Source organism: Triturus cristatus, chromosome 8 (genome assembly GCF_964204655.1).
Source record: "Triturus cristatus chromosome 8, aTriCri1.1, whole genome shotgun sequence".
Taxonomy (NCBI): Eukaryota; Metazoa; Chordata; class Amphibia; order Caudata; family Salamandridae; genus Triturus; species Triturus cristatus.
In genome coordinates, this window is record NC_140591.1 from 1,690,837,060 (window position 1) to 1,690,859,125 (window position 22,066).

Genomic DNA, 22,066 nt, shown 5'->3' on the forward strand with positions numbered 1-22,066 from the left:
GCCGTCGGCCATGTTGGGCGGCCTATGAGGGGACGGGCGGCAGCGGCCCACAGTGCCGGAGGAGCTGGCCGGAAGTGAGGCTGCATCGGCTGCGGGCACCGGAAGTGCCGACCTGGCTCTGCCGATCGGAGGACAGCTGCAGAGTTCGCCTTCAATGCGGAGCCCGGGGCTGGGATGCCCGCGACACCGTGACCTAGCTGCGGTAGCTGCGCTGCGGTGAAGCAGCGACACAGCGGACGGCACTGGGCTTGTGCCGGTAGCGGAGGGCCTGGAACTGGAGCGCCCGCAGTGGGACACCACGTGTTTAGTGGACCAGCGAGGTGGGTGACCGGCGCAGCGAACTCCTCGGAGGTGGCGGCTTGGCTGGCCACAGGTGGCGGACTTGAGGGCCTGGCTTTTGGATGGTGCCCACCTTGGTGCGACAGTCCCAGCGTTCCTCGGAGGACAGCGGTGGGGGTCGGACGGTGCTCTCGGCCACAGCAGCTTTGGAGAAGGCTGGGGGCCGCTCCCGTCGGGGCGCCCGGTGAGAGGCAGGAGGGCGCTGGTTCCTTGTGGGCCAAAGGCAAGGTGGAGCAGGTCCCTGAGGCCGGTGAGGAGGCGCACTTCCCGCAGTCCTGGTGAGCGGGCCTGGAGGCCGCTTGGGGAGGGCCTCCCTGACGGATCGCCTGGCCGGAAGAATGGGCAAGCCGCGACTCAAGCCGGGGGGGAATCCAGTGGAGTCGGCGGGAGACTCTGCCGGTGGCTGCAAGGGCGGCGCCAGCGCCGACTCTGCGGCGGGCCTACAGCAGCGACAGCTCGACCAAATCCTACAGGCCATAGCGGACACAAAAACGGCGCTGCAAAATGATATCGCTCAGGTATCCTCGGACCTGGGGCTGCTCCGGGCGGACCACAGGAAGCTGGTGGACAGGGTCAAGACCACGGAGGACAGGATGGACCTGGTAGAGCCAGCGCAGAAGGTATTGGCGGGTCAGACAGTGGATCTCCTACGGCGGGTGGTGACTCTGGAAAAGAGGGCCGAGGATGCTGAGGGGCGCAACCGCCGCAATAACATTCGCGTAGTTGGGCTGCCGGAAAAGATCGAAGGGGGAGATATGCTAACCTACCTGGAGACCTGGCTGCAAGAGGTGGTGGCGCCCGAGGGACTTACGCGGTTCTTCACCTTGGAGAGGGCGCATAGGGTTCCGGCCCGTCCCCCGGACCCGGGCCGACCGCCCCGGCCGGTGGTGGCCCGCCTGCTGCATTACAAGGACCGGGATATCATCCTTCAGAGGGCCAGAACTTCGGGACCCTACCAGGTGGAGAACGCTCGGGTTTCTATTTACCCGGATTACCCCATGGAGGTCCAGCGCAGACGTACCTCATTCCTGGCGGTGAAGAGGGCACTGCGGGAAGAGGGGCTGCAATACTCATTGTTGTTCCCGGCCCGCCTCCGAGTTGTGATGGATGGGGCGGCTTCCTTCTTCACTGACCCCGCGGCAGCCTGGAGTTGGCTGGAGTCGGCCCAGACCCGAGCGGCGGCGCATGCTGCTGGGGAGGGCCCGCAGGGTACCCCGACGAAGGCCCGTCGCAACAGACGCAACAGGGTGAGAACAGCGGGGGCCCGATCACCGGGTGCGTCCCAGACGGCTCTGGAGAGGCGAGCTGCGCTGCGGGCGGTCTCTGTGATTTCTGGGGCCACAGCCTCCCAGCCCAGCGAGGATTCGGGCTCTAGGAAGGGCACAGAGGACTCCCACTCGGACGGTGCTATCGACGAAGCGGAGGTGCTGCCAGATGTTACCCCGGGGACGGCGGATGGACTGTTGGACGCTTGAAGGTTTGGGGAGTGCTCGGGCCATGAACTGAGGGACATGGGCAGGGAGGACTGGGTATATGGGGAGAGGGAGGCTGGCCCGGGCTTGATGGGGCTCAGGGAGGGACCGATACCAGGTGGGGTCCATGGCTGGAGATTATGGAGATTATTGGGGGCCCTGGGGGTGGGGGAGCCTGCAGGGAGTGGACCGCTGGGGGGGGATTGACGGAGTCTGGGCGTGGATGCTCTGGGGAGGACTGCCGTCAAACCCGTCAGGCGAAGAGCCACCACCTCAACCTCACGGACATAGTGAGACTCTGGTGGCTACCAGAGTGTTTGGTTTCTGTTTGGGGGAGTATTTGGATGGGTGACTGTGGTTTAGAGCCTGTTCTGGGGAAGGGTGGGGAATCGGGGAGTTGGGGTGTTTTAGGGTTCCAGGGGGTTGTCAGTGTGCCTTGGAGGGGTGGGAAGGGATGGTTGGTTCGGCGATGGGATGGGGACCCCCCCTGAATTGAGAATCGTGACTTGGAATGTGAGGGGGCTCACCTCTATGGTGAAGAGACATAAGATCCATGCCTACTTAGTGCGGAGAGGGGTTCAGGTAGCCTTCCTTCAAGAGACCCACTTAGACAGAGAGGAGGGGAAGGCATTGCAGAGGCGCTGGCGGGGTCAATTGTACTACACCACCTTTTCGAGGTTTGCCCGGGGGGCTCTGATCTGGGTGAGAGCAGGTGTCCCTTTCCAACCCCTGATGACATTGGTAGACCCAGAGGGCAGGTTCGTGGCAGTACAGGGGCGGCTGGACGGGAGGGACTTGAGCATGTGTAGTGTGTATGCCCCTAATATGGACCAGGCTGCGTTTTTCTCCAGGCTGTCGGGGCAGTTGGCGGCGTATTTGACGGGGCCGGTGGTGCTGGGGGGGGATTTTAATTCGGTGACAGATGTGGAGCTGGATAGGTCCCACCCTCCCCTGGCGCAGTCGGCGGTGCGTCGGGTGGCCGATAGTCGACGTAGCTGGCAGGCTACTTGGGGTCTGGTAGACACTTGGCGTACTCATCACCCGCTGGACAGGGATTACTCCTTCTATTCTGCCCCTCATGAGCTGTATGTCCGATTGGATGGTATACTGTGTTCTCCGGACGTCCAATCGCTGATGCGACATAGTGAATATTTAGCTAAAACTCTCTCGGACCATAACCCCTGTATGGGGGTGCTGCAATGGTCCAGGCAGCGGCAAGTTATTCCCACATGGCGTCTTAACCCCCTGCTTCTGGAGGACCCGGTCTTCCGGGCTGAGGTCAGTGACTGCATAACACAATATTTCGAGCGAAACTCGGGTACGACGGCAAGCCGGGCGACGGAATGGGACGCGTTTAAGGCGGTTGTTCGGGGGGGGTTTGTATATCGTCCACAGCCGGAGTACGGAAGGCGTTATTGAAGGAGGTAGATAGGGCGGAGGCTCTGCTGCGGGCGGCGGAACGGGCGCATCAGACGGGGAGCGGTGAGGTGGCTGCGGTTGCTGAGGCGCGTGAGGGTGTGGCGGTGCAGGTGGAGAAGCTCCGCTGCTTTGACCATAAAAGCTACTTAATGCGAGCGCACGCGGAACGCGATAAGGTGGGATCCCTTCTGGCGTGGCTGGCGAACCCGGCGGCCCGGGGGGAACCGATACTTTCCCTGGTCGAAGCGGGGGGTGCCCCGGTGTATTCCCAGAAGGGGATAAATCAGCAGTTTGCCGGATATTACGCTGGGCTATACGATAGCACCATGGAGGGGGAGCCTGAAGGCCTAGCGGACTTCTTGCTGGAGGCCCGCCTTCCTCGACTGGACCCGGAGATTGGGAAAGATCTTGGCGGTGCCATATCGCTGGGCGAGATTCGTGCAGCGATTAGACACATGGCCCGTCGGAAAACCCCGGGGGCAGATGGGTTACCTGTCGAGTTCTTTGCGGCGTTTCCGGATCTGTTAGCCCCGCAGCTGCAGGTCCTCTACAGCGAAGCCTGGCGGCGTGGGTGCTTACCCGCCACTGCTCGGGAGGCGATTGTGATACCCTTATTAAAGCCTGGAGAGGAGGCCGACGCGCGCACGGCGTATCGGCCGCTCTCCATGTTGACGGTGGACTATAAAATATTGAGTAAGATACTGGCGTCGCGCCTTTTGGGTCATATGACCGCCTTAATCCACCCGGATCAGGCGGGCTTTATTCCTCGACGCAGCACGGCCACTTCAGTGCGACGGTTGTTGCGAGTGATGGAACTGGACCGGGAAGTCTTCCCGGAGGCCTGCACGCTGTCGGTCGACATAGAAAAGGCCTTCGATAGTGTGGAATGGCCTTATTTATACCGAGTGTTGCGTAATTCGGCTTAGGGGAGGACTTTGTGCGCTGGACCACGTTGCTTTATAGCGAGGCTACGGCCCGAGTGAAGACGGGGGTCACCATATCGGCCTCCTACCATGTCCGGAGGGGGACAAGGCAGGGGTGTTCCCTCTCCCCCCTGCTGTTTGCTCTGGCCATTGAACCCTGGACCGGGAAGTCTTCCCGGAGGCCTGCACGCTGTCGGTCGACATAGAAAAGGCCTTCGATAGTGTGGAATGGCCTTATTTATACCGAGTGTTGCGGGAGTTCGGCTTAGGGGAGGACTTTGTGCGCTGGACCACGTTGCTTTATAGCGAGGCTACAGCCCGAGTGAAGACGGGGGTCACCATATCGGCCTCCTACCATGTCCGGAGAGGGACAAGGCAGGGGTGTTCCCTCTCCCCCCTGCTGTTTGCTCTGGCCATTGAACCCTTGGCAACTCATGCCCGACGAGGGGGTGCGTATGTAGGAGTTTCCCTGCGGGAGGAAACGCATTATATCTCCCTCTATGCAGACGATCTGCTGATGTTCTTGGCGGATGCGGCGGGAGCACTGGAGGGAGCGGTTGCCCTCTTGGAGGAGTTTGGTCGGCTGTCTGGGCTTAAGGTCAACTGGCGTAAAACGTGTTTGTTCCCGTTGTCGCGAGGGGGACAGCCCCCGCAGGCGTTGGGCCATATCCGCTGGGAGAGCAGCTGTCTCCGTTATCTGGGGGTTAACATTTACCATACCCAGACTGATTTGCTGGAGGGGAATGTGGGTAGAGCGCTTCGAGGCCTACGGGGTAGCATGGGGTTTTGGAATACGCTCCCGCTCTCGTGTGCTGGGAGGGTGGCGCTGCTGAAAATGGTGGCGCTGCCACGGCTCCTTTACTATTTTCGCACCCTTCCTATATGGATCCCGGCGTCGTTCTTTGCGACGCTGCGGGTATTAACCACGAGCTTCATTTGGGGTTCGGGAAGGCGTCGAGTGGCGCTGACCACCTTGCGGCGGCCTCGGGCAGAGGGGGGCTTGGCGGCACCGGATTTTGAGTGGTACTATCTGGCGGCCCAGCTCCAGTGGCTCACGCAGGCGGTGGCCAGGGAGTACAGGGGCCCGGAAGGCCCTCAGGGCAGACTAATCCCGCGCCATGTGCTGGCCTTTATAGTCCTCCACCAGAGGTTGGACCTCGCCCAGCTCACCTTGGAGGAACGTACCCTCCGGTTATGCTGGAACAGATGCCAGAGAAGGGCCGCCATAGTTCACCCCTATGCCCCGGAGATCCCCCTGGGGATGTGCACGGCGTTCCCGCATGGAGGAGATTGGTCGGGATTAGCGGTCTGGGAGGAACTGGGGGTACAGATGGTGGGGGACTTATTTAGAGAGGGAGTACTGCTGCCTTTCAAGGACTTGCAGGACTCTTATGGGCTCCCGCGGGGAGACTTTCTGCTTCATGCGGCCCTGGTGGCGAGCCTCCAGAGGCATTGGAACGTGGGTCTGTCGGAACCGCCGACTGCCGCGGGTTGCCAATATGTAGTGATGGTGGCGGGGACGGCTAAGGCCATCACATGCCTCTATCGCCGGCTGTCGACGGAGAGCCTCCTCCCCCTGGGCGCCCTGAGGGAAAAGTGGGAAGCGGACCTAGGGAAAGAGATCCCTGAGTCCACGTGGTCCACGCTGGTGCGGAGGGCCTGGAAGGGAACGAGGAACGCCAGGTTCCAGTTAGTCCAGTTTTTTACGTTACACAGAGCATACCTGACGCCGGCCAAGATACTGCGATATTTCGGGGGAGCGCACTCTCAATGTCCGCGGTGCGGGGTGGACGGTGCGGACTTTCGACACATGTTTTGGTCCTGTATGCAGTTGGGTGCCTACTGGGAAGCAGTGGTGGATTGCTTGAACCAGGTCACGGATCGCTCCATTGCCCCGGAGATGGGGACCTGCTTGCTGCTTTGGTTCCCCCATACTCGCCGCACGAAGGTCACTAGCAAATTTTATGATCTGGGGCTGATAATGGCCAAGAGGGAATTGACTCTGCACTGGAAATCCCGGGGGGGACCTAACTTTCTGCGCTGGAGATCGGCATTGGCGCGTTGGGCAGGGGCTGAGGGCACGCTCCGGGTGCAACTGGCCATCCAGCGAGATGACGAAAAGGCGCTGGCGACGGCCCGGGCATGGGAAGCGTTGGTGGTAGAACTTCAGGGGTTGATGTCCGAGACGGGGGCTGAGGAGAGTGGGTCTGACGGGGAGGAGGTAGTGGGGAGTGGGGAGTAGAAGAGGCGAGATGGCGGGCCCTGACCGCCTACACTTTTGGCTGGGCTAGCAGGAAGGTCCTGTGGGTTTAGGGAGAGGCTGGGCCCCTGTATTTTATTGACCAGGGAGAGGGGACACATCGAAAGTGGGACCGGGGTAGGAGATGGGGGCACACTGACAGGGGGAGGGAGAGGGGGGGTAAGGGACCGGGTGGGAAGGGTGAGCCGTCTTTGGGAGAGTCGGGGATGCTGTTACATGTGTGGTATTTCCTGGACGGGTGGGGATTGAGAGTTGATTGTTGTCTTGTTGTGTTGGAAAACAATAAAAAATGTTTCAACAAAAAAAAAATCAAGGCTTCTTATCCCCTTCCAACCCTCTGTCACTAACCTACAGACCTTGAGAATAGTGGGATCTTTAGTCATAGAAGTTCTCCACTCATCTTCACTCAAGACACCACCCGTGACCTCACAGACTTTATAGTCATCATCCTCACATGATTTTCTTGACATATTACTCAAGGCAACTGTTTTATTCGTTACAAGACGGGACAAACAGTCAGAAACTTTGTTTGGTGCACCAGGAATGTGATGAACAACAAATTCATAATCTTGTAAAGCTACAATCCACTTGGAGATCCTCGAGGAGACAACATCAAGACTCTTTTTGGTGAACAGATCCTTTAAAGGTTTGTGGTTGGACTGTACTGTAAAGGAGCTTCCCCAAAGGAACTTGTTAAGTTTTTGAATCACCCAGAATATGCAAAGAGTTTCCTTCTCTTTAACAGAATATAGAAGTTCTGGCCCAACGAGAGCTCGTGACAGGAACGTTATAGTTGTTTCACGACCATCTTTCACCTGTTTGAGAACATCCCTTAGCCCTTTTGAGCTGGCATCAGTGATAAGAATAGAGCAAGCAGAGGTATCAAAGCTGTGAAGAGAACTAGCTTCGTTCAAGGCCCCCTTAACATTGTCAAACTCTTTTTGGCAGTCTGGTGACCAGGCAAACCTTACCCCTTTTTTGAGAAGGGTTAGGAGGGTATAGGTACGAGAGGCAAATCCAGGAACGAACTTGTTAAAATATTCAGCCATCCCTAGGAAGGTGACTAATTCATCTCTGGTTTGGGGTACAGAATGATTATCAATGGTTTTTTCTAATTGGTCTTTAGGTTTGACTCATTCCTTGGATATCTTGTGACCTAAGTAATCGATCTCATGAAGGTTGAATTTGCACTTATTCTCACGTAGCGTCAGGCCACGCGATTTGAAACGATCTAGTACAGCTCTGAATCTCTTGTCATGAATACTTTGAGATGAGCTATGAACTAGGACATCATATTGGTAGATCTTGACTCCAGGGAGACCCTGCAAGACATCCTATTGTGTCAGCATCTCTACGATGTTGGGAAGGGGATATCTGTCAGCTATGACAGTGCGATTGAGAGAGCGCAAGTCCACCCAAAGTCTTACTTTTCCTGAGGCCCTTCAGGCAAGAACCACTGGGGCTAAGCAATCACTTGCCTCAGTTTTGACAATGATACCCTCTTTGAGCAATTTTCGTAATTCATCCTCCATGGAGTCTCTCTGGGCTAAAGGCACACTACGTACTTTACAATTTACTGGGATGGCGTCCTGTCTCAAGATGATTTTGTGGGTGTAATTGGATAAACAGCTGAAGCGTTCGCTAAAGACTTCTTTAAACTTTGAGCGTAAACTGTCTACCTGAACGACTTTGGTGAGTTTGTCATGAGTACAAGAAGAAGCATGGGAAAGTGTAGATAGCCCTTCAGGAGATTCTTCCCTCAATATTATGCAAGGATTACCACCCGGAACGAACATGACCCCAAGATCAGCCTGATGAATCCAACTCACTAAACTGTCCCCTTTAGTGGAGATGTATATCTTCCCAGCAGTAATTTTTTTCTTGAACTCAATGTCGCCTTCAAAGTAGCCAAATAATTTGATGGGTTATCCACCATAGGCAAGAGGTTTTATGTCAGGTTTAAATACCTTCACCTTACCCAAGAGAAACATGTCATAAAAACTCTTAGGGATTAAAGTGTCTTTTTGGCCGAGTCGAAAAGCCTATTAACTGGGTGACCATTTATCAGAACACTGTCAACTGGATTTAGACACTTAACTTGAGAAACTTCTGCTGGAATCTCACCACAATGTAGTTTGTCTGAACTAGAGTCAGTTTCATCTTGTATCCATACCTCCTTTGTTCTCTTTATTCTTTTGTAATCTGCAAGATTTGGCTATGTGCCCCACTTACCCACAATTAAGACATTTGGCACTTAATGCAGGTATAGGTTTGTCGTCAGCTAAATGGTCAATGTTATCACAACGGTAACACCTTCCAGGAAATGGTTTTCTTTGCCATGAAGATTGAGACTCAACACGTTTGTAGACAGGTTTCATGGTTTGAGATTCATCGTTTCTGAAAGGTTTGACTTGTGAGACCGCTTGTACTTTTTCACTTGAAGTAGTTGCAGAGCCGTTGTCTTTTTTAATGACTGACGCAGGCCAAGGAGTGCTCAATTTGTTTGGCGATTAAGATAACCTCATCCAGTTTAGGATCATCCTTTTGCCACAGTTCATCATTTACTTTTTCAATGGCACAACCAAGCATAAACTGATCGCGTATGCGTTCTTCTAAGGCACCTCCAAACTTGCAAGTGGAGGCAAGTTTACGTAGATGAGTTACATACACCTCCACAGACTCTTTAGGTTGTTGAGTTAATTTTCCAAAGTGATAACATTCTAGGACTGTGCTTACTTTGTGTAGATAATGTTTATCTAATTTCTTTAACCCCTTCGCTGCCCTGCCCTTTCCCCGCCCTGTGCCACGCCTTTCATTAGCGGGCGGGGTTCATGACGAGATAGTCTCGTCATGGGCACAGCGCAACCGCAGCCCATGACGAGACCATCTCGTCATGGGCACTCAAGAGGTTAAGCAAATCTCGAACTCATTGAGGCTGTCGGATTCTGAGTCACCGAGATCAGGTAAGTGTTCAGAGACTGCTTGTCCTTCAGTGCCTAAGCAGTGTAACCACAGTGCTGATTTTCCTTCAGCACTGAGTGACACACCACTCACTCTGGCGTAGGTAAGGAAGACTTCATCTGTGTTGAAGAAACAGTGACAGACAGAATGCAATACTTCAAGCTTTGCCTATCAGCGTTGTAGAAGCAGTGACAGGCAGAATGTAGAATTTCAAGCTGTGCCTATCAGCGATGTAGAAATGGTGAAATAAACTATCAGTGTTGAAGTAAAAATGGCAGGCAGAAGAATTTTTTTAAAAACTGTAATAGCTGTGCCTATCAGCGTTGAAGGAACGGTGACAGGCAGAACAAAGTATTTTAAACTGTGCCTATCAGCGTTGTAGAAATGGTGACAAGCAAAATAAACTGTTGTAGTATCCTCAGGTCATGTTATTATGTTCCCTTCATTCTGTACCTAGCTGCTCAGCCAGTGTCAGTGTTCCGCGTAGAATGTTAGTCTGGGTGGAATGCTTGGATGCCTGTGTGGGACTGAGACAGTTGGGAAGATGGGCTGAGCAGCTAGGAGGCTGCTCTTGGTGGGGTCTAACCTGGGGCCTATTGTGGAGCCTGATCTGGGGCCTGTTCTGGGTTTACTACTTCTACACCTAAGATCTTAATAAACTTCATCTACTCCTACCTGGCCACGTCTACAGCGTCTACTTGTTCATCCTGCACACGTGGGGCCAGCCCCACTACAACTGTGCTTGTCAGTGATGTGCAGGATGGAACAAAACAGAAACAGAAGTGCTGCCAATCAACAATACGGGCTTCATCAAGTGAAACTTTCACGAAAGTGTTTATGGTTATTTGCTTGGTAACAGGCAGGTAGAGCAAAGCGGGAATACTTGCCAGGAAACAGGTTTGCTCCCTCGCGCATGTTAATTGTTCAGTAACACAACGCTCTTGATCACGTAGAAGTCAGGCATGCGGCAGAGGACGGAAAGGGTTGCCAGGAAACAGAGTTGTTTCTTGGACGGCGTCTTAAATTGATAAAGTGGAATCTTACGCGAGGCACGGAGAGCGCGAGCTGAAATCACCGTAATATTAAAAGATAGTTTTTTTTGTTTTTAAGGAAAGGCAGTGCGAGGTAACATGAAGGGATAGCAGGATACCTTTATCTCTTCATGCCAGATGAGAAAGTCCAAGACATACCGGTATGCAGTCGACGAGTTGGAGAATGTGTTAGGACGTCCGTAGAAGCTGTGAGTTTGTTTCAGGATCGTCGCTGGTACACCGAAGTAGGTTGATAGTGAAGTTTTATTCAGGAATAAAATAAGTAGAACAGAGAGTACGTCCTATCCACACAGCTCTGGCAGCATCAACTGACAACTAAGATTAGAATGTACAAGATAAGAAGAGAAGGATTCTGGAATGAAGAACACGATGACACGCAGGTCATCTACACTCAGGTAAGATCATTACACATATGTTGTGCAGAAGAATAGGAGGTGAGCTGTGTTTTCGATAGACCTTAAAGTGCATACAGTACATAAAGTGCAAGAACGATCTGGCTTTGTTCCCCAGTTTGCTGTATAACTTTTGATCTACAAAGTGCCATACCTTAATTTTAAGTACAGAATTCTTGCTAGGTGTGGTTGTACATTATCAAGGAATTCTTAGGGTTAGGTTTTACAGTTAGAAATTGGGTTGTTAGCCTTCACATGCCTGGGTCACAGCAGAGTATATTCAAGATGTGTAACCAATAGGTTCTTTTCAGTACATTTTTGCAGCTTGATATTAAATGATATGGCTCGAGCCAGTATGAACTGAGACCTAATTCTATGAGCCATTTCTTGACAAATCTTAGCCAAGGGAAAGTAAGACATCTATCAATGGCTAGGAGTTCTCTTACCCCTTGTCTATATACCACTAATTCTGGTGTTGTCCACAGGCATACCCAATACAGCAGCGGTCTCAGCGTTGCAATTTGTCCTATGCACTTCATATGTAGATTGTGAAACATTGGGATAAGTGGTGTTGATGGTAACCCCATTAGTCTCCTCGTAAACTTGTCACCAATGCCCCAGAGTTCTGATCCATACAGTGCTGCTGGTTGCACCTTGCATTTATATAACTCAAGGGCTGGTGTCAAGGGTTTGCTTGAGGATAAACTGTACTTTTTGAGGACAACCCCTGCCCCCCTGGGCAAGCCGTAGTGCTGAATGGTTTACCTGTGATTTGATGATAGCTTTGTATCAAGTAATATACCCAAGTAAGTGAAGTTTGGGACATGTTCTTATTTTTGGTTGTTCATCTTAAAATTGGTTTCTAAAACCCTTATGGGGATTCATGGCCATATACTTAGTTTTGCCAGTATTTATTTCTACACCTTTTACATTACAATATCTGTTAAAATTGTGTTTTAAGTTTTGCAAACCCCAGGGCATCTGTAAAATCAGGATAGTGTCGTCTGCAAATGGAGGTGCTGGTAACAAGTTCCCGCTCAACTCGGGCAGATCATTTTAAATTTTTGGCTGGTGGTCAACCACATCATTGATGTAGAGCGAGAACAGGGTTTGGGCAAGTACACATCCCTGCCTCCCTCCTCTATCTATTGGGATCAGTTCTGTGAGCTCCCCGTTCATGCCCCAACAAACTCTTGTGTAGTTATCACGGTGCAGCCTTAATATCTGTGCTAACAGGCTTGCAGGTACTTCCTGTGTTTTTTAGTGAATCCCATGGTAGACATCTGGGTACAAGGACGAAGGCTGCCCTTAGGTTTACGACTGCCACGTAGATATGGCCCCCCTTTACCTTGACATATTTCCAAGTGATACATAAAAGTCTGAAGACTTGATCTACCATACTTGTGCAAGCTCTAAATCCTGCCTGGTACGGGGACAATATGCTGTTAGTCTCTATCCATTCTTTGAGCCTATTCAATAGTTGTCTAGCATACATTTTTGGGAGAACGTCTATTAGGCTGATTGGCCTGTAATTCTCAGGTTTCTGTTTGCTGCCTTTTTTATGGATAGATACAATTTCTGCCCCTTTCCATGTTGCTGGTACTGGTGCACCTGCTGCTATAGCATTGCTGATTAGGTTGGTGTACAGGACCCAAAGCTTTTTCTCGTGTTTGAGCAGATCTCCAGGGAGTCTGTCTAGTCCCGGGGCTTTTCCCTGCTTGATGGTATCTATTGTTTGTTCGGTTTCTTTTAATGTGAAAATGATCACTTCTCTGTCTCCCTTATTGCCAACAAGCTTGCAGTGTTCAAAAGGGGTGGGCCAAAAACAAACTCGAACATAAATTGGTGAAGTGTTCGGTCCAGGCTACTGAGTCCAAGTGATGCTCTGTTTGCATTACTTGGTCCTTGCCCCCACATGCAATTATTTTCCAGAACTCTGTGATATTATTGGGTTTTACTGCCTGGAGCAGGTCCAACCAACTGTTCTCCTCCCAATTCTTCCTTGCAGTTTCCAATGTTTTTCTGTAACTATCTCTAGCCCTCCTTATTGAGTCTGCGCTTCTCGAGTAGGCATTTCTTGGCTTTCCTGCAGTCCAATGTGTACCAGGGATTTGTTTTTGCATTCACCTTAGAGTTAGGCTTCAGTTTCTTCCTGATATCTCTACTGAAAAGGGGTTCTAGCTTTGCGACTAAAAAGTTATGCATTGTTATTACTGGCATTCTGCTTGTCTCTACATAAGCACCCACTACCTCTGCAAATGTGTTATAAATACTAGTCACTAACTCTGTATTTTCTGTAATCCGAGGCCATTTAATGACTCTATGGTTAACCCCTATTAGGGGCTGTATTTTTGGGGGGCAAGTGCAGGGTGACCCAACCCTTACTATGCAGCCTGTTACTTCTAAGCAAAGTGGGCGATGCTCACTGTCCTCTCTCGCATCTATTCTAAAGCTCGCAATCCTACTCCAGCTGTGCGTACTATGCATAATGTAATCTATTGTTGACTGCGAGCTTCCTCATCTAAATGTGTTTAGGGAGGAGTTGTCATTCCCCTTTTTGGTCACCCTTCCATTGCATGCCCTTAGATGGTGTTCGATGGTAAACTGCATTATCTGTATTGCGGCGTTAGTACACAGTTTTAGCGGTCCAGCCTCTAGCTGGGGCAACCCCCTGGCCATATCCTCTGCCTTTCTAGGCCATTTCATGGTTCATAGGCACAGTTGAAATCCCCACATACAATCAAAGTATCACAGGAGTCTACGTGGTCTATGGAGCTGCCTAGTAAATCAATGATCTTAGAGTTAAGATTTTGCCTGATCGGCCTATTACAGACATTAAAAAGGTAACATTTTTCATTGTTGTGAGTGTTCATGTCTATGTATACTGCCAATAGATCGGGTGAGTCTATAATCCATATTACAAGCCCCCCTGAGGGTCTTCCTCTCTGCGATGGGACAGCATTCTTATTTTATGTTTTGTATCGCAACTTGAATGTGGGGGGTAGTAGCCATGTCTCTTGGAAGAAGCAAAGATCAAATTTCTCTATGTAGCTGTGCCAATCTGGGACCTCTAGGTTTTGTTTTAGGCCAGCAACGTTGCAGGAGACTATAGCTAGGGGTGTTGGTCTTTCTACCTGTACTTTGTGTATTTGTAATGGTTTTTCTAAGTGTGGATCAAATACTTTACTAGTTCCATCTATTGTTATATTTTATATTTGGTGTCCTCTTGTGCCAGTCTCGTATGATGGGATACTATCTCTTTGATTCTGTTCCTGATCAGGTTGCTTATCTTTCTTCAGGTCTGCCTGTTCTCCTACACTTAGTCAGTCCACTAACTCGAGATGTGACATTAAGTGATTGGGCAGGTCCTCACTAGCAGAGGGAGATCTGTGCCCAGTTTGTGCAGTTAGGGTCTCTCTGGGGTCGTGCAGTCTGACACTCTGGGCTACCCTACTTAGCGCACTTAAATCCATTGCAATTAGTCCCTGTACTATATCTCTGTTAACCAGGATCAACATAATAGTATCTGAGCTCTCGATTCCCCCCTCCAGGTGCTCTGCCCTCTCTTTGTGTGAGTGCACTACTGACAAGCATTGCCTCCTGTGCCTGACCCAGTGTATGGTTTTATTTTTTAATGAGTCTTCATCCTCCCTGGCTCCTGCTGCAACTTTAGGTATATTAGTTAAGTATACTCTCCGACCTTCTTCGCTCTTATATGGCCATTCCCTGGGCACTGGTTTGGGCCTGTGGTTACCCTCTTGCTGCATTTTAAATAGGGGGCTTCGAGTTTGTGGGTCGTGTAATGTTCTTGGGTCGCCTCCCTGAGCAGTTTGAGGCCAGGTTTCGGGCTGTGGTCTGCCTAGTTGTGCTATCTGGTTTGCACCATTCTATGGATTGTTCGGCCTAATCTCTTTCCCTCTATGGAAATTGGGCAGCTGTACCCTTCCTGGACCCTCGGGAATATATTGTATGTGGGATTATAATTCTCTCAGTTGGGTGTTCGGTTAACTGCCACATTATGCTTAATTAATGGTGTGGCTATTTGTGCTATTGGCCCCTGACCTCCCTTGCGTGGGCCAGTGGGGTGTGTTACAATAGTGGCATCTAGTTGCTTCTTAAAGGAGTTTACTATAGTTTTTAGGTCTCCTATTTCTTTTTTCAATGAGTGAAATTTCTCTGCTAGTGCCTGTATCTCCTTGGATTCATCTGTGCGCATTTAGGAGCTGTACTGCTTCTTTGGATACTATGGGCTCTTTGTATTTGCAGCTAGGGTGGGTTGCTATACCCTCTGCTAAAGCCCTAGCAGGGTTTTCTTCAGCTAGGGGCACAAACCTGTTTGTAAGAGAGATACCTGTGTTGCCTACATTACCTCCACCTCCTGCCGTTACTTTTGTTTGAATTGCAAGTCCCCCACCCGTGTTCTTTCCTGGTGGTGGTTCCTGCACAGGAATGGCGGGTGTATTTAGCAAATTGCTTTTTTTTTGTTTCATGTGTAGGGAGGTGTTGCTGGCTAGTTGTATGCACTACAACGTCAATTTGGTGTGATGGTGCCGGTTGTTTGTGTACTGCCTGCTTTGCGTAGAAGGAGGTAATCTTCCTTTTTGGTGATGCCTTATGTTTTTTGACCGCCCGTCTCTACCTCTTCTATTAGATTATCTATTTCAGCTATTGTACAGTTCCCACCCGCACTTTTCTTTAATTTTGGTGTTTTGCCCTTCCCCATGGGCGCCTCTGTCGCTTTTCGCTTCCCCATAGTCAAGCAATGTTGTTACCTGATAGTTGTTGCTTTTCGCACAATATATAATCAGAAAGAAAGATCTGGCATGAAAAGCTTTGATGAGAGAAAAGGTGGTAGAGCAGGGGAGGGGTAAGAGTGGGAAATGAAAGTTTGATATATATCATATAACTCTTTGGGATCAGTATTAATGTTAGCCCAGGCTGGCCAGTCCAGCTCTGTCCGTTCAGTTTCCTTATGTTAGCGCACATGACACAGTACCGCTTGTAATGTTTTTTATCCGTTCTGCAATGTAGTTGATATCGGTACTTGGGGGAATAGCAGGATCAAGGGTTTAGCACCTCAGAATCACGGTCTGAATCCTCTGGGTGCAAGGACCAAGAGAGGGAGCCCAGCCCGGCCACCTCTGGGCTCTGACGGGCGCAGACGGGCCCGCACTTGGCCCGGGCTTTGCACGGGCAAATCCGCATGCGGCTGGGTGCGGCGGCACGTGGCCAGGTGTGTCTGCAAGTGGCCCACACTGCAGGAGCCCCAAACAGCTTATGTGCGCCTCCTGGCATGGGTCAAAGGTCGTGGCTGCGTGCGGTCATTGGCGGTTACAGCCGCAGAGTAGGATGGGGTTTAGAGTCCCCGAGCAAAGTGGCAAGCTGGCTGGTGCAGTGACGGTCTACCGCGCTGGGGGAGTCCCGAACAGCTCATGTGCGCCTCCTGGCGTGGGTCGAAGGTCACGCCGCATGTGTTCGTTGGCAGCTCCAGCCGCAGAGCAGGATGGGGTTTAGAGTCCCCGAGCAAAGTGGCAAGCTGGCTGGTGCAGTGATGGGCTCCCCACCAACTTGGCCAATCTATTGTGACTGTTGTTTATACTTTTTATTTAACAAAAGGGGAGATGTTGTGTTGTGAGACTGTTTGCGTAGGACCCTTGTGGTTCTTGGCAAACTCGACAGAGGGATTACGTAAATTGCTGGGAGATGTTACGGTGTGGTTATTACCAATTATGACGTAATGAGAGTGCAGTGTGTGATCATACACTGAGGAATAAGGACATCTGTTACAGAGCTCCATGTGTGGTGTGTTCAATTGCAAGCTACCGAGCTCGGGAGACGCTACAGTGACCTGTGGCCGGTCATGGTTATATCGTTTGAGAGGGGCTAGGTCATCAAGTCTAGAGCATCAAATATCACTATGAAAATGGGGCAAACACATGAATATATACCACCAAGAATGCAGTGGTGCCCTCACGCCTGGGTCCCTCATAGACTCTGCTAGCCCTTCTTCCCCAACTTCCAACACATTCTGAAAGCATAGGCAAAGGGGAGGAGGGAGCGCCAGGTGGACGGAAGGAAAATATGAATGACATTTCAACTGGCCAACGGATGAACACTTCTGACCAGAAGCCCTTTAATGAATTTGTAACAACCAGTATATTATTAGACAGGGAGCTGCAACAACTAAAGTTGTGATTAGCCTATTAACATCGCATGACAGTGTGTCCAGCGTAAAACATTGATTGAAACGTATATTAAATAATGTATTATTATGTACATTTAGTAGTGCATCTGCTAGTCTTAAAATTCCCTCTCATGTGATTCTTATATAAATATGGCCTGGTAGATGTTTAAAGTGGGGATGTGTCACTAGTAGTGAGTAAGTAAATGAGGGGAGAGAAATTAAGATAAAACTCTAACTTTTATATTCCTTCTGTGCTCTGCTTTATTCCTCTCCATATCTCTTCTGTCCTGCAGGTTTCATAGCTGCTTCCTCACCGATTCATGCTGTGAAGACCTCGCCTCTGTCCTGGAAACAAACATGCGTCTTCAAAGGCTCGACCTCCACTTCAATGCACTGGGAGACTCGGGACTGAAGAAGTTGTGTGAAGGCCTAAAACATCCAGACTGCAAACTACAGAAACTGGGGTATGGAGCTGTGTGTTTTGTATCACAATATTTATTGCTAAAATACACATTGTTGGAACTGGCTCAGGCACATAATTTAAATACGTACATTTCTGTCTCTTTTCTGTTTCTGTTTCAGGAAACACACATCCCATCCATGTGAATAAGATTGGTGCATAAGTTAGGTTTGTGAGGTTTGCAGAGTACAAATCTGAGTCACTGACCAACCCTTATAATAGTGCAGAATGGCACATTTTAAGCACTATTTTCAAGTATTTGGGCTAATAGGTAATAGGCCTTAACAACATATCGGATCTGCACCTAACAGCCATCACTATCTAGTAAAATATACATTAATGTAGCCTTATAGCGGTCTATACCGGCTAATAAAACATTGGAATGTTGAAAGCTCCATTGAAAACAATGGAGTGCTCCGGGCTTATAATGGCTGGTATAAGCCCGGAGCTCCAACATTCCAATGTGTCTTTGTTCACAGCTCTGGCTGTGAACAAAGACTTCAGGGAGCCTGAGGGGATTTCAATCCCCTCGCACTCCCTGAACCCTTTGTTTAATTTTTTAGAACATTCTGCCCTCTAGTGGCAGAATGTTCTAATAGCCTTATAGCCCTTCGTAACTGGGCTATACCGGCTATTAGAACATTGGAATGTTGGGAGCTCCATTGAAGACAATGGAGTGCTCCCGGCTTCTACGAGCCGGTAAAGGCCTGCAGAGCAACATTCCAATGTTTTACAAAGGCCTCTCCGAGCTTGAGGAGATTTGAAGTACTGGGTATTTTAGACCCAGCGGTGCAGGGGCACACACCCTATGACTCCGGGGTTTCACCCTGTTCCGGACCTACAGAAACACAGAGTCTTCTGGGTGAAGTCAAAGAATCGTTTATTGGCTGCAGACCAATGACAGGTATCCTAGAAGTACAACAGCGTGTATGTTCTCAGGAGACTGCTGAAAATCATAGGAACGAACTTCTCCTTAAGTACAAAATATCATGCTCCAGGCATACATTCCTTGGTTTACGATATGGTCATATAAAGGCATACATTACAAACGAAAAAGCAGAGTCATGATGACCATCCCACATTCCAGTTCGGCCAGCCCACAATGATTTACACAGGAAGGTTCAGATCCCATGTTTGAAGTAAATAGACCCCCCAATAAATATGAGCATCTCCTGTTTTGGGAAACAAGTCATAAAGCAAGAACAAGCAGGTGTGGAAGAGATTAGCCGGGGGATTGTGTAGAATGAAAGGGTTTTATGACGGGTCAAGCCCTGATACGAATCACAGGTGGAAGGAGGAAGGGGAGCTCGTGAGACCGGTTTGACCCGGGGCAGCAGAGCCAGCTGCCCAGGTCACAGAGAAGTCAGAGGGAAAGCCCGTGTACTGTGAGGCCCGTGTTAACTCCATCATAGCCTATGTGAGGGCAATGACAAGATGGCCACTGCTTCCAAAATGGAACCCGCGTAGTTGAGCAGAATACGTGTACACAGTGCATTCGTAGCTAGAACGGCACATAAAGCACTCGTACGTGCCGCATTTACCATTTGCGGTTCGCTAATACCAAGATAGACAGGGGTAGGGCCCTGTCCCCTACGCGGTTCCGGATACCAAAGTACGACAGACCCTCCTTTTGCCCTTACATAGGCAATCACTATACTCATCTTAATCCGAGTCTAGGTCAATGTTCACGAAGTCATGGAGATGTTGCTGTAGCATCATCCTATTACTTAGCTCGTCCCTCGATACAGGTTTCCTTACACATAAGGTAGCACAGAGGCCACATATCACAGGAGCACACTGTATGCATAGACAGAACAGGAAAAGAATGGCTAAGATCATTCCAATGACCATCAGAACTTTCCAACCCCAGGCAGATATCAATTCCCAGAACCATCCCATCAGTGACCAATCTCCCTTATCCACGTGTATGGCTTCAGATATTTTATGGAGTTTGGAGATGGCTTGATACACTGTTGGAGCATTATCTGGTATGAAAATGCAGCAACTGGACTGGATGACCTTGCATACCCCACCGCGGTCTGCAAGAATAACGTCTAGGACCATGCGGTTCTGCAAAGTCATAAGGCGATCCGCTTGGAGCTCAGCTGTCAAATTACTAAGGGCACCAGCCGTTACATTGACGGTGGATTCAACCACACGAGTCAGCTGTCTCAGGTTCCTACTATTGACCATAGGTCCCCAAAACGGCAGGAAACCCAGGAAAAAGTCTCCTGCTTCCTGACCGGCAGTGTCCTCCTTACTAATCACACCTCTCACAACTCTGGTCTTGTGATAGTCAGAGGCAGCAGTAAATGTCGGCGGTAGCAAGTTCGCAATATAACATGTGCCCGAGAAATCAGGGGGCAACCACGTATATGCTCGGTCATGACAGATGAAATATGTGCCCTTAGCAGCCAAAAACGCAGGGGAAAACTGTGACGGGAAAGTGTACGTTTCAGTACAGTCACTTCTTCCCAGTTGAGCCCTAGGGTTCTGACCATTACCCTGTAAGCAGAACCGACCCATGTAGGGTACGACCCAGATTGGAGATGAGATTTTTCGCTGTCTTTCACCCAGACTGATACTATACCCCGTCGCGTTCCATCCTACATAAGGTCTCAGCTCTTCTTTGGGAATGGACGAGTATGCATTAATATCCCTACTCATATCGGCAACTCCTTTCATCAAAGCCTTATTATTGGTGATGGGTCTGATGGAACGCGGTGGGCGAGGGGAGTATGTATCTAGGGCGTAGAGAAACATGGTTTGGAATGCCCATGACGATCCATTGTAACTGTACGGTAGCACCAGGTAGGGAATACCCTTGTTAGTGGTATGGGGCATTAACCCACAGACCCAGCAATTGGTCGTATTCATTACCAGTTGGTGCTGGTGCAAGAGTTGGATAAACGAGTTATTTACGAACTCTGATCGTCGGGTCTGTTCGTGCTCAGGCAAAGGGTGAAAAGAGTGAGAGGAGGCAGTAGAAAGAGATATAGGCTGTTGAGTGGGTGCAATGGGTTTTGGAGCAGAGAAAAACACACATCCTACAATAAACATTATGATACTACACAGTGTAACAAAGCACAAAAAGACAAAACATTTACTTTTTACAATTCTACACATCCTTGTTTGAGAGTTCATTTCCTCAATCGGTCTCTCCATCCTACAAAACTCCATCCTCTACTCGGGCCGCTCGCGGTGGATGAGTTTCTTCTGCTAAGGAGTACGCCTGTCAGTCCAGGGAAACGCCCTAGACCAACCAGAACCGTTGACCTAGCGTCTTCGGCCTGTACCCCAAAGTCTTGGCACCGCGACCCTGCGGCAGAACCCGGATGGTGGTTCGAAAAACAAAAATCAAGAAAGTCCTTCAGATGGGAGAGCAAAAAATGTCAAAAGGGAAATAATGAGGAAATCTTTATTTGTCCATGGGCCTAGGTCTCAAGTTATAGCGGAGACGGCCAGGTGCTGTTTGGTCTTGAAACAAAAGTTCAGGCTCAGTGGTGTCCAGTCGATTTGATGGCGGCACAGCTTCCTGCAGAATATTGTCACTCTCTTGGACTGAAGCTGTGTCTTTTAGGCGTGCGTCACTGAATGGTACAAAGCGAGGTACAATGTCTGTCTCTGAGTCGGCGATACCCTCGTTGACCCACTGGTCATATGGCAGAGGCAAGGGAACTACCTTGCAGTGAGTACCATGAATCCAGTGCTTCTTCCCTTTCACTCGCACTGCTGATCTTGTCGAAAGAAGAACAAGATGGGGGCCGATCCAGCGAGGTTCGTCGTTGCCCTTACGCTGGAAATTCCGGACCAGGACCCACGAGCCAGGGTTGATGGGGTGTCCAGGAGGTCCAGAGGCTTGGGGAAGAGTATCATGTACCTGTTGGTGCAAAACACGCAGTTTAACAGTCAAATCATACAGGTAATCGAGCAGTACTGGATGCTCAATCTCACTGAACTTCGTAGGTCTCGGTACACCCCATACGTTGGCGGGACGGCCAAAAACGACCTCGTAAGGACTAAGTCCCACTCGTGAGTGTATCGTCATTCTGGTGGACAGGAGTGCTAGAGGCAGAGCGTCAGGCCATTTAAGACCAGTGCTCGCCTGGATTTTGGCCAACTTGAGCTTTAAGGCTCCATTGTAGCGTTCAACTAGTCCAGCTGATTGGGGGTGATTTGCAGCGTGGAACTTCTGCTTTATCCCTAGCCCTTCACATACATTCTTCATCACTTTACCCACAAACTCACTACCATTATCACACCATACCATTCTCGGCATCCCAAACCTGGGGAAAAACTCCTTCACAAGGGCTTTGGCTGTGGATAGGGCAGTGTTATCTTTCAGAGGATAAGCCTCTACCCATTTGGAAAAAGCACAAACAACCACCAATACATATTTCAGGTTGTTGCATCTTTCCATGTGAATAAAGTCCAGCTGCAAAACTTCGAATGGACATGATGGGGGTGCAAAGTGACCGGCCGGAGTTGGGGTTCCCCTACCAGGGTTGTACTTCAAGCATACTATGCAATTCTTGACCACATTCTCTGCACACTTGGGAATCCCAACATTCTGCCATACTGGAGCCAACAACTTACAAATACCT

The 22,066-nt window shown here is 50.1% G+C and overlaps 1 protein-coding gene across 2 annotated transcripts in view; it reads left to right on the top strand.

Moving 5' to 3' along the window:
• Positions 1-22,066, top strand: part of LOC146808619 (NACHT, LRR and PYD domains-containing protein 3-like) — an 874,093-nt gene that overhangs the window by 396,094 nt on the left and 455,933 nt on the right. Inside the window, exons 6-7 of one of the 2 annotated variants that reach the window (XM_085623650.1) lie at positions 17,296-17,466; positions 17,585-17,697. In XM_085623650.1, the coding sequence (XP_085479776.1) occupies positions 17,296-17,466; positions 17,585-17,612 (199 nt within the window). In that variant the 3' untranslated portion in view covers positions 17,613-17,697. Of the gene's footprint in view, positions 1-17,295; positions 17,467-17,584; positions 17,698-22,066 lie in introns of those variants that run through there. The other variant, XM_085623649.1, reaches the window with a different exon arrangement.